Source organism: Momordica charantia (genome assembly GCF_013281855.1).
Source record: "Momordica charantia cultivar OHB3-1 chromosome 9 unlocalized genomic scaffold, Mcharantia_2.0 BLBB01000009.1, whole genome shotgun sequence".
Classification (NCBI taxonomy): domain Eukaryota; kingdom Viridiplantae; phylum Streptophyta; class Magnoliopsida; order Cucurbitales; family Cucurbitaceae; genus Momordica; species Momordica charantia.
The window spans coordinates 14,009,869-14,022,942 of NW_028275167.1; the positions used below are offsets into that span (position 1 = coordinate 14,009,869).

The 13,074-nt window shown below is 38.6% G+C and overlaps 1 protein-coding gene across 2 annotated transcripts; it reads right to left on the minus strand.

Annotated features, from left to right (window-relative positions):
* Positions 1 to 3,970: 3,970 nt before the first annotated feature.
* Positions 3,971 to 12,158, minus strand: LOC111025596 (DNA (cytosine-5)-methyltransferase 1B). Of its 2 annotated transcripts, none has more exons than XM_022303484.1 (12): positions 11,950 to 12,158; positions 9,884 to 11,399; positions 8,055 to 9,561; positions 7,688 to 7,852; positions 6,651 to 6,855; positions 6,443 to 6,554; positions 6,080 to 6,227; positions 5,800 to 5,997; positions 5,302 to 5,580; positions 5,060 to 5,221; positions 4,649 to 4,867; positions 3,971 to 4,388 (listed from the first exon to the last, which is right to left on the minus strand). In XM_022303484.1, the coding sequence occupies exons 2-12, from the start codon at positions 11,395 to 11,397 to the stop codon at positions 4,239 to 4,241; spliced, it is 4,659 nt and encodes a 1,552-aa protein (XP_022159176.1). In that variant the 5' UTR covers positions 11,398 to 11,399; positions 11,950 to 12,158; the 3' UTR covers positions 3,971 to 4,238. The 2 variants fall into 2 exon arrangements, with proteins under 2 accessions (XP_022159176.1, XP_022159177.1); XM_022303485.2 differs by lacking the exon at positions 11,950 to 12,158 and adding an exon at positions 11,787 to 11,931.
* Positions 12,159 to 13,074: the final 916 nt, after the last annotated feature.

Here is a 13,074-nt window from a genome sequence, read left to right on the forward strand (position 1 = left end):
TTTGTAACGTGGGGAGTTACCCCACGTCACCCTTCTTCTTCTTCTTCAAGAGTTAGAGAATGGGAAGAGGAAGTTTTTTACAGAACAGAAAAAAAATTCCCACCAATTCTCTAAAAAATTCTCTCAATCTCTCCTTCTCTTCGATCAAGGTGCTACCACAAGCACGATCCTGAAACCCAAGAGGATAGCGAGAAAGATCCAGTGGTGGTGTTCGAAGGGAACTCACTGAAAAAACGTTCTTCAAATATTTGATTTTTCCCCTGTATTTCCTTCTTTCAATTTCGGTTTTGTATTCCGAAAATCAGCAACGAAGATCCGCTTCCGCTCCGGGATTCACATCCCTTCAGAACACACCTCACGACCGCATTACAAAGTGAGACTAGTTGTCAAAGGGTTCATTCAGAAGAAAGGTGTTGACTTTGATGAAATCTTTGCTCCTGTTGTGAAGATGTCTTCTATACGTGTAGTTATGGGTTTGGCAGCGAGCCTTGACTTAGAGATTGAGCAGATGGACGTTAAGATTGCATTTTTGCATGGTGATTTAGATAAAGAGATTTATATGGAACAGCTTGAGGGATTTGAGGAGAAATGCAAGGAGAATCTTGTGTACAAGTTGAATAAAAGTCTTTATGGGTTGAAACAGGCACCGAGACAGTGGTGCAAGAAGTTTGAGTCAGTTATGGGGGAGCAAAGCTTCAAGAAGACTACTTCTGATCATTGCGTATTTGTGCAGAAGTTTTCTAATAATGACTTTATTATACTATTGCTTTATGTTGATGACATTTTGATTGTTGAAGAAACAGTTGAGCAAATTCTTTGCCATGAAGGATTTGGGGCCAGCAAAGAAGATTCTTGGAATCCGTATAGCACGAGACAGAGCATCCAAGAAATTGTATATGTCTCAGGAGCATTACATAGACAAGCTGCTTGAAAGATTCAACATGAGTAAGACTAAAGCAGTAAGTTCTCCTCTATCCAATCATTTTAAACTGAGTAGCAAGCAGAGTCCTTATACAGATAAAGAGAAGGAAGAGATGAGCAGAGTTCCATATGCTTCAGCAGTTGGGAGTTTGATGTACGCCATGGTGTGTACTAGACCGGATATTGCCTATGTTGTTTGTGTTGTTAGTCGGTTTATATCCAATCCAGGAAAGCAACATTGAGAGGCAGTAAAATGGATTATGAGATACTTGCGGGGTACTTCCAGTTTGAAGCTCACTTTTGGAAGTGGAAAGCCAGTGCTTGCCGGTTACACTGATTCAGATATGGCAGGAGATTTAGATAACTGAAAGTCTACTTTCGGATATTTGATAACATTTGCAGGTGGTGTAGTGTCATGACAGTCAAGACTACATAAGTGTGTTGCACTTTCTACGACTGTTGCAATGCAGAGGCGTGCAAGAGATGTTGTGGATGAAACGATTTATACAGGAGCTCGACTTCAAGCAACAACAGTATGTGATATTCTACGATAATCAAAGTGCTATTCATCTTATTAAGAATTCAACATTTCATTCGAGAACGAAACATATTGATGTGAGGTATCACTGGATGAGAGATGCTCTCACTGATGGACTGTTTGAACTTGAGAAGATACATACTGATCATAATGGATCTGATATGTTGACAAAGAATCTACCAAGAGAGAAACTTGAGTTTTGTCGTTCCGTTGTTAGGATGACAATTTCTTTCACACAGTGAAAAAGGGGGAGATTTGTTGGGTATTTTTCACATTGTTTGAAAAGCCCAACTTTAAGGCCCACATGGGCCATTAATGTTTTAGGGTTTTATATATATATATATATATATATATATATATATATATATATATATATATTAAGGTGCAGTCGGTCAACCACATATTAAGGGAAAGTTTATGCACACAGATCGATGGGAGAAAACAGAAAAGAAAAAGTAAAAGAAATTCAATTCCATACAGTGACGTTTTTTGCATGAACGGAGGTCGATCCGTGGTCCGATTGAGGTGAAATTTTGACAGCGTGTTCATAACACGATGGTCTTCAATCTGGACGGTGGAGATTTCTTTTGGAGCTGCCTACAGTCACATACAATGGATAGTTGGTGCCACTTTCTAAGTGAGATCTTTCTAATTTTCTTCCCTGGTTTATTCCTTTTGTTTGCCGAGATTTATTGTCTCGAGATACTATTATTGTATGCCTCTAGTTGTTGCTAGGGAGAACTTGGTGTACCCATTATTGATTATAGTGGAGATTTTGACTTCGGTCCGTGATTTTTTACTCCTTACATTGAGGGGGTTTTTCCACGTTAAAATTGCTTGTGTCATGTGCTTGTTTGGATTATCCCAACACGTATTGTTCTTTTTACGAAGAGATCTCGCCCCTTTCGAACAACATTTCGCAATCTTTGACATTATGTTCGATTATCCCACACAACGAACAAAACTCAAGAAGCCGTTCGTATTGAATTGAGATCCAACAACCGCCCATTGGTCCATCAATGTTTAACTTTATTCCTCATCTTAGAGCTTTGGATATACCAAGCCTGCTCCTAACTCGAAGACTTTCTCCACAACAGAAATTTCCCCCATTGCAATCCACATTCTCAAAGGCGCCTTGCATTATCGAGTCCGATTGCCATGTTTTTATTCCTACAACCAATAGGAAGATTGTAGAAGTGAACGCAGAAAGATGCTATGTTGAATTCCAATTCATCTGGCTTAACCATCAAATTTGGTTGCACAAGGACCAGCAGGTACTTGTCAAACAGCCAAGGGCCTGTTCTATAAACTCAATTCCTGTCTGCAGCCCTCTGAAACGTGAAGAGATAGATGTCTCTCCCAATACTTTCCACCGAAAGTTCGTCCTCAATTCTCCACGCACTCCTCATTGTGTTCTGAATGATTTCATTGGAGATAACTCGACCGGCCATTAGTTTCCCCATTAGACTCACACTCAACGCCTTACCAGTTTCCTCAGCCTCCCGTGTGTGTGTGTGACCAGTTTCCTCTGCAGCCTCCCGTGTGTGTGGTAGGAAAAGAAATTTGATTTCAAATCAAGTTTGTTAGCTGGTTGAATATGACGATAAAAAAACATGGTCAAGGGTAAAGTTGGACAATCATCTATTTTTTAAAAACTCCTAAAATATGCTTTAGTCATTTGTGTAAAATTAAGAACTAATGGTCATTTCTTAAAATGGGTGCCAAAATTAAATATTAGTAGGAAAAGAAATAATGAAAGAAAACAACAGAAAAAGAAAAGGATGAAATATGGCGGAGAGCGTTGAGAAATTAATGGTCCTGTATAATTTCCCCTCCTACATAAAATATTCAAACACAACCACAATATGCAAATAGGAAGAAAACTATAAAACACGAGTAAACGACACATATACTGGTTCACCATTCAGGGCTATGTCCAGTCTTCCACTAATGTGGGTAATTCACTAATACATGTCAAGGGATGGATACAATAACACTCCCCAAAATATCCTCTAGATGTCCCAACAAAAATCCCTAACTTCTAAGTATTTTAACACAATTAATACTTAGGAACATAGATGAAAACTCACAGGAACCAAGACACAATTACCTCGATAATGTCGATCTTGATCAATCCCAATGTCTTTGCGAATACCCGAGCCGCTGCCACTGATTAGTTGCGAAAACCCTCTGAAAATCTACTACTAAAACTCCTCGTTCGGCTTAGAAATCCTAAAACCCAAGAACTACGAATATATAGACTCGAAACAGCGACACGTCCCTAGAATAATGACCAAATTACAATTTCACCCAAGTATAGGAACTATTACAATTTTATACTTCATATTAGTTCGAACTCTTGCCTAGAACATTTTGACAATGGTCTTATGACGGTAAAAGAGTTGCAATTTAGATATAGTTGAAATAGGTTTTTTAGTTTTCAACTAAATATTTTTCCAATAAACATTTTTAAATAACTGAACACCATTCAAGATATGAAACGTTTAAACATAAGGGAACAAATGATAAACTAACCATACTATACATCAATGAATACATTTGAGTCAAACAATGTTCTCTTGTATGTAACAAACATGTCGGAGAGGGAGTTAACCTGAACATAACTCAATTGGTTAAGCCGTATATCAACCAAAATACTGGAGGTTCCAATCTCCGCAGTTGTAATCCTAAAAACCGGAGAAACCTGAGGTAACGATGTACGGTAAAGATGTTGAGAGCCTAAAGCTACGACTACATGACAAAATCACCTATCAGACATTCAATTCAACACTGGTTTAGAGCTTTTCATCTCTATTGCTTCCCTGAGTTTCCTTCCCAAAGCATACGCCAAAGGAGGAGGAACAGCATTCCCAATTTGCCTGTGTTTGTGTTGAATATTACCAGCAAATTTGTAGCTGTCTGGGAAACCCTGCACAAAAACCCAATACAGGCATTGGCATCTATCTCCTGCAGCTCTAACAACAATAAACCAGCCCACCGATTGATATTTTCGTTGCTAGACTGCACTCGTGATTCACAAGACAGACTAATAAACTCAAATTTTTTAAGCCTACAAGTTTCTTTCTTCATCATATGGAGATCTTATTTCCTATATTTCCTTTTTTCTTACATATATATAAACATGTCATGACTCTATTCGAAGATGAGGGTAAAATGAGGCAAACTTACTTGAGATCGAGCACATTCACGGACTGTGAGTATCCTATCCTGCTCGGGGTGGAAGCACATCCCAACCTTGCCCATTGGTTGCGGGTCGGTAATTGAAGTTGGAAAGTTCCCTTCCCAATCCAACCGGCCAAACAAGCCTTTCCATTGATTGTGCCTCTTGGCTGTGTTTGGCAGGCACCAGGGTATCAAATCAGCCATTTGTCCATTTGACAACCGAACCTGGACGACAAACACCAGTAGATAAAAGAGGGAAGAAGATTATCGTGACAGACCCAAGAATGCGCACACAATCCAACTACCATGTTTGCAAACAAATATGCATTGTTTTTGGGAGCCATAACAAACATTTTCAACAGGATTGAACTGAATACATTCATAATCCAGGAGTGGTTCCCTTAAGAAATAATGTACCTTCTCATCAGGTAGATCGCGCCAATCTGCACCTGGGCGTTTTGGAATTCTTTGACATCTAATAAGATTTAGCTCATTCATTTCTTTTGATATATGATCATTTAAGACAAGGATATCTCCTCGAATTTTCTTTTGGAACCAAGATATCGGCTCGCTCTTGTACTGCACCAGAAATGAACAAATAAGCAAAGACAAAATGACAACACAACAGACATAGTTCAGGAAAGGCTAAGAACTGTCACCTCCATTGTTGTCACAGAAGCTCCATTTCCAACGGCTGGAAGATCTCCAATTGTATCCCTGACAGTAATTGGACGAAAAGGGGCACCTCCCGCCGTACTAGGAACAGCAGCATACTGAGCATTACCCGACAGTGTAATCTTCAGTTCCGGGCCACCGAAGACATGCATTGGTTCTGGCCAGTCTGGCAGAATTTCGTCAGGAGATGCTGCCCATATGAACGCACGTTTCCTAGATTGAGAAATTCCATATGCTCCAGCTTCCAAAATACCAAACCTTACCTACAATAATCGAATGGATAAAACATGAAACTTGAGGATATTTATTTTTCTAACCCAAAAAACTTAGAGAAATGGAGAAACATTTGACTAGCAAGAGTGGTGAATAGAATTTCATTTAGTTTCTATCCAGCAGTGTTAGACACATAGAGCTGTAACAAACTTTTCCTAACAGACTTTGCTTCAGCTGACCTATAAAAAATCAAAAAGGCCAGCACCTACCTGATATCCCATCTCAAGAAGTGAAGCTAAGGTAAGGCGAAATGTTTGTCCTTTATTGAATGAGACAAAATTCCTCACGTTCTCCAGAAGAAAATACTTTGGACGAAAGTAATCAGCGAAAGATAAGAATGCCAAAATCATCTCACATTGGACCTTACTCCAAGTGCTCTGGTTAAAACGATTCATTCCAGAAAAGCCCTGTATATAGAAACTATTAGAACAATGACGAGCATAGATATCATACGTTCCACAAAATGTGAAAGCAACATGTTACCAATACCTGACAAGGAGGTCCTCCATTAATGAATTCAACTTGTCCAGGACGAGGCAGATTATTGATCTTCTTTTCATCAAGTTTCTCTGCTAACTCAATGGCTTCAGACGTGGATATACAATCATCTACATCACCACATGCTGTCATGACAGCCCTGCATCAAAATCAATGTAAAACGAAATAATTATAGCCAAAACAAAATAGAGTTAAAACTCAAAAGCGAAAGTGAGGCTCAGCATCAAAACCATCTACACATCATTTGAGGAACACCAAGATGGTGTACGATAAAAAGTGGAAAAAAAAAACAAAAGAGAATTCCAAAAATAAATAAATAAATATTTAAGCACAATTATCATCGATGTGCTTCACCTTAGGATCACATTGCAGTTATTGACAAATGTCAATGCCTCTGGATGATTGAAACTAAATGCCTCACCAGCAGGTTCTTCGTATTCAATGGCCCATTTAGTAGTTGAAGCACCTATAGCAAAAGCATATCGGCCAGGACGTGAGATCAGTAATCAAAGTAAGTGTCAGCTTTTACATAGACAGCAACAATATAGAAAACTAAAGTTACCTGCTTGCTGCAGACCCTCAGATAAGCCACCACATCCAGCAAATATATCCAGAGTAGCCAAACGGTTCTGAAATGACATTTCTTTTTGGTTGTCATTTTCCTCAGGTAAAATTTCTCCTTCTTTACACTTCCCTTTTTTCTTTCTTTGTGCAGCATCACTAACTCGCCTTTCAGAAGAGGAACTTAGTTTGACATTAGCTGGCAACTGAAAATAAAAAAAAAGATATTAGATATTCAGGGGAAGAAAAATACAATTCAAGACATGTTTGTGGTCAACATGAAAGCAGAATGTGATAGGGATGCCTACAAACTTCACTTGAAACCACAGTCCCAGCCAAGATCCAATCTGTCAGTACTGAACATAAATTGTCACATTTCTGATTTTATCCTGTAGAACTCACAGTGCCATCACAACATAAGACTATCCTACTCTTCCAGCTGATAGACCACTGATAATCCGAAAACATTGAATATTGATGATAGGCCACTGATTGAGAGGAGGAATTTCAAGTTAGTGGGTGGGGCCGCTCTTGTAAGTCGTAACTAGTTGATGAGATGTTAGTAGAAAAAGGAACTGATTGAGGGAGAGTATATTGGATGTGAGTATCTAAGGGAGGGTATGCCTTTGTCAGTAGAAAAAGTGAAGGCTAAGAGAGTGGGGGAAAGGTGAAAGCTTTGATCTTCCTTAAGTGTTGTACCCTCTGTTGTGCATGACTAAAGAAGAGATTTATCACTAGCCTATGACATGTCTGGTGGACCAAGTTGTGGTGACCATGAAGCACTTTATGTGAAACTAACTGAGAAACCATGACATTTTTTTTTTTGAACCATGACTTCTTCTTTAATAGAGATATCATGAGTTAAGCACTTGCAACCTCGCCACCATAGAAGACCAAAGCTTGACCCAACTTTTATTCATATGACTTGTTATGCCTCTTCCTTGCAAACCAATATCTACTATCTTTCATTCTATGGTGGAATTTACGTGATCAATTATTATCTTTTAAATACACACCAAGAAACAAGAAAATAATTACCTTCTTGATTGCTCCCTTCTCTGGATCATAGAGATGTTCGCAAAAGAAGATATGATCGAAGATAGCAGGGCAGTTTGAAATTTGGATATCCTGCTTTTTTCTTACTTCACACTTTCCTTCTATAGCAGTAACAGGCATCATTGATATTTCATCACTGTAGTACAGCTGAAAAGAATTGCAACCGCTGTCAATATTAAATGAAGCATGTCCACAAACAGATGTCAGAAGAAGAAAGCAAGCAAGATTCAGAAACCGAGTCAATAAGAAAAATAGAGTTCCAAATGTAATGCAGGGGTACATATTTTTTGGCTTACAAAAATCTAATTCCATGCTGTTCCAAATTTATAAGCCTTGGAAGAATACTTACTTCTCTTACATCTGAGCAGTACGCCTTTTCTACTGAAATGTCCTCTGGTCTAAAAAATCTTCTTACTTTGACCATGGTTGATCCTGGACTAGGTTGTTTTGAACCCTTAGGTGATTCGATTCCCAGCAAATGACAAACAACATAAGCTTGGAGGCCAACATTTCTCCCACTCTTGAATGTTTCAGTGCCTCTTTCATCAGTTCCAAAATGATGAGGAGCTAAGTAAACATAATCATTAACAGAATAGTCAGTTCCCCTGTATGTGAAGCTGGTCAAAGAAGAATTCAGCTTTATGGTGTCCTCTCTTTGGGTTTCATTTAGTTTACAAGAATGGCAATCTCCAGTTCCCAGGCCCATGCTCTCTTTTGGAAGACAAAAGAAAGCACCTTTTTCTGGCCAATATAAGCCTTTACAATAAAACTCCATTGGCAGTCCTCTACGCTTCCTCTCCTCTGCTCTTTCCTCATCAGCCTTAACCTTATTGGCATTGGCCTTACGGTGCTGATATCCCCAAGGCATGCTGCAAGTCTCTACAACCACCGTTTCTCTAATTTCATTCAACTCAAATTCCAGGCAATCATTTGTAAGAAATACCTCTCTCTCCTTAGCAGCATTGCCTAGAACAGTCTCGATTCCTCTAACTGCCAGTCTTCCATGAACCATTTTCCTTGATTCAGATTTTTCATACATATACTCCACAAGATATAAGGCAGGCAAGTCATGTACATTATCTGTTTCCACAGATACAAAACCACCTACAGCAACCAAATCTCCATGAATGATGGCTTGTTTGTAAAGAGGATAGCCTTGACATGTTTTGCCCACTACCTCACCATCCCATTTAATTATTCCCTCAGAAAGCTTCACCTTCACAGGTTTTACAACAGGTTTTGATTCCTCAGTCTTCTTATCCACTTGACCACCTTCTTCTTCAACCTCTTCAGACTCCTCGTCTTCGACTTCCTCCTCTTCTTCCAGTTCATCTTCTCTTATTTCCTTACTATCTGCCTCTTTCATGTCTTCTGGGGAATAATTTGAGTAAAATTCTCCCCATATTCTGTTTATCAATCTAGTTGTAGTAGCAGGCATGGCCTTTCTTGATGCTACAGGTCCCATTGAAGCTCTTGGATTCAGATTTGCTTCCTTCTTTAGTACAGCCTTCTTCTTTACCAACCACTTGGTATGATGTCTTTCCTCCATTTTATCACTAAGCCCAGTCACAAAGGCACACTTCCGGATCACATCATCTGGATATTCAGAAAAGGTTTGTAGTATTATCTGTCCATGTACCACCACGTATCTCTCAACAACTGATGGGATGGAAGAGATATAAGCAGGATTGCTCTTAACAAATTCTGAGATTCTTTTGATAATATCTGCAAAAGAAAGCTTTGAGGCACGGCTCTGCTCCTTCAGTAAGGTAATAATGCTTATAGCAAGCCTTGCAGTTCTTAATACTGTTTGATACCATGGATCATACAGCTTGGATGGCTTTCCCAAGCGATACCTAAAGAAGCAAATAGATAACATGGTGCTCTGGTAAGGAAAGGTGAAGACAAACAATATTACCTAAAATTTTCATGATATGCAGATAGTCAGAATTTTACTAGTTGCAAAGCAAAATCAACTAGAAATAAATATACTGTATTTTATACATCATCTATTTGTATGTGCATATTCTCCTAACGAAGGTAAGAAAACTTCTCTTAAGAAAGGCCTTTTCTTTTTTTTTTAATTAAATGTGTAGAGTTTATAATACTTTGAGAACTTGTTTTCTAATATTTCGTCCATTAGTCTAATGCAATCATAAAGTTTTAATAGTGACAGACCAGGCCATGTCGGTGCGAATTGATATGAACACCATTGAAGATCCAAATTCAATCATCCACTCCTTTATTGCACTCAAATAAATTGGAATCCCATCAGTGTTCGGCATTTGAGCCGAACACGAGGACTGACTAGAATCAGCATCAAGATAGAATCCACTTCCATCATCAGCAGTCATGATTCCTGATCCATATATTGTCACATCAATGTCGTCGCAAGGTTTCATGGGAAGGAGTTCTAAGGAAATAAGCCGGGAATCAGAGTTATAAAGGGACCAGTTATGAAGCATGCTTCGAGGAAGATCATCGGGATCACATATATCCATATCACCGCCGAAGATAACAAATTCGTCCATTTCATCTTTCGTAGTTTTGTAGTAGGCTGGTAGAGGATAGTCATTTGCAATTTCATCCTCATTGATTTTGATGTAGAACTTATTAGATGAAGTATTAGAACGCTGGCTTTTTCTTGGCTTCACAGATCGCCAATACTCCTCTTCTTGCAGCAACTTAGCCAATTTCAAATCCTCGTCGTCTTCAGCTCCAGATGCAGTTATATTGGGAGGACTACGTTCTTCTCCATCTTTAATCTTCAAGCCGACATTAGTGAACCCATCAAATGTGCCTGCATTTGGCAGCAAGTTCCCTTGTTTTCTGCTCTCTTCCCTAAGGGCACAAAGTACAGGCAAGTCTGTGAAAACCTGGTCATTTTTCTTGGATGTACCATCTAACCCAATAAGTTGATTGTATACAAATTCCCCCTGTAAGATAATAAAATCTTTGACCGACATCCCGGAAGGAAAGTTCCGACTACTACTCAAGGAGCGAACTACACCAGCAAGCAATTCATCCAGGGTCAAATTTGGATTTCCACCAGAAGTCTTTGCCAATTTCTTGTAGACCTCCACACAGGCATTGGCTTTTTCATAGAAGATATTATATAGTTTTTTGTATCCACCTGCAGGCTTAACACAATCATAATCAGCAACATCGGTGGAGATCCAAATAGTTGGTGAGCCATCCTCATAACCAGATATCGTCCAAGACTCGATCCGCCCAAACCCTTCACATCTAACACCCTTATTCTTCTCTTTATCAGGGGTCTCCTCAAAAGGCAATATAATACCTGAAATGAACAAATCGTTTACTTCTAACATTTCAACAGCCTGAGGCTTCCCATCGTCATCATGAAATGTAAATTCAGTTAGTCTCCTATTTGGTCTAGAATCATCCTGCCCCGACGTTGTCAAGCCAACCGCAGCTATCTCATCTTCCACCGTCACCTCCCTCTTGCGTTCAATCACAGAAGATTTCTCTGGTAATTGAGTGGTTTTGACCTTAAAATCTGAGCAGGCAGCAGCCCGCTTCGGCATTTTCCTAACACCAGCAACCTTATCACCATTCTCCGACCTACCTCTCTTCTGCTTCGATTTGACTAGAACTTTCACGTTTTTAGTTTCCGACTTGTTGAGATCATTAGATGGATCCATTAATTGGCTTCCAGTCTTCTTCGCCATACCTACAATAAAACATCCGTTTAGCTAATTGATAAAGATGGGTTAAATCAGAAAGGGGAAAAGACACTCCAATGGACCAAGGGAAAAGAGTAATGCAGAAACAACCCGAGTACAAGCGTGAAAAACAGTAAAAACCCATCAGAAAGCAGAAATGGAAGTCAAAAAGAAAGTACAAAAACAAAGAATCTATATACTCCACCACTAGGAAGACGAAAAACTTGATCGAGAAACTACTAATACAAAATCCAAGGAAATGCAAATCAGAAAATGAAGTGGCGATCATCTTCCATGCATGGCGTGTTCACTCATAGAAAAGTAGTGGATGTGCTGAAACGCTACAGATCAACAAGATTAAGCAGAAACCCAGAAAGCAAAATGCGAATTATTACCACAAGAAATTGAAAGAGGAAGAAAAATCAAGTGGGAAAGAGAAACAAGAGAATTGTTTGGAAGAAGTGTGCGATTTCAGGGGAAAAACTGACAACCAAATGTTGAATTTATGGATCAAAAGCAGGAAACAAAGTCAAAGCAGTAAAAGAGATGGGGAGTGACCTGAATGTACAGCGCCGACGAGACGAGGGAAGAATGAAGCGTGAAGTGAAGTGAGAGAGAGAGGGAAGAAGAGAGAGGGAGAGGCGGGACAATGAAAAATGAAAATTAATAAATAGGAAAATGAAGAATTTGGCAATGGCTTCCCGCGTTCGCACTAGGCCTTGGCGGGTACTCACTACGCACTGCTGTGGACTCTCTCTCTCTCTCCATCCAACTTCAGTTCTAGAGAGAGAGAGAGACAAGATAATGCCCTGAACTTTTTTTTACTTTGGGTGGGGCCCAATGACTTGGCATTTCTACGGCCGTTACTCTCCCAATGCCAATTATTTAAATTTTGTTACCCTACCATTATTTCTCTTCCTTCTTTCTTCAGATCAGATGAGATCGCAGATTAAATCGAAATATATGTCAATTACGGTTGAGTTATCTTTGTGTTTATCATTTTGATTGAGTTTTGATTTCTCTATTTTTTTAATAATATCAAATTGGGTTCTTTTCCTACCCGTATCAAATAGAATATGTTGAGTCAAATTTTCTTCGTGTAAAATTACTTTATTTAGATCGGAAAAATTCAAACTATGTGTTATGGCTTGAATCCATAGTCAATCCTATTTACAATAGGAACAGTTGACACTTGAATTTTTCCCATTGTTTTAATTTTCGTATCGGTAATAATGCGAAAAGAAAAAAGGCTCAATTCCAAGTTGTTCAAGAATAGTGCGGCGTTGAATTTCTCGACCTTTGCCTTTGGATTAGTTAGTTCTATTTCTCGATTGGAGTGTATTATTTATCTCTCTAAAGGTTATGAGTTCAAAAATTTCAACTATTTATCAAACTAAGAAAAAACTTTGATTAACTTAAACATAGTTTAACTAATTAAAACACATATTTTCAATTAACAAATTATGAGTTTGAACTTCTCATCGATGTTGTATTTAAACAAACAAACAATGAAAAATCCCAATTTTATAAGAAAATAAATAATAATGTAAATATTTACGAGCACCAACATAGCTTAATTGGTGTCTTCTTAGAAGTTGGAGATTCGATACTATTGTGAAACTCAAAAGAAAAAAAAAACATCAACAATATATATATATTTTTACTTAAACTATGTTTTAAATT

Coding starts and splice junctions, on each gene's coding strand:
- LOC111025596 (XM_022303484.1), bottom strand. CDS start 11,397: ATGGCGAAGAAGACTGGAAGCCAATTAATGGATCCATCTAATGATCTC. Junction 6,856..7,687: donor AGAAGGGAGCAATCAAGAAG/GTAATTATTTTC, acceptor TTTTATTTTCAG/TTGCCAGCTAATGTCAAACT. Junction 4,868..5,059: donor GCGATCTACCTGATGAGAAG/GTACATTATTTC, acceptor TTTGTCGTCCAG/GTTCGGTTGTCAAATGGACA.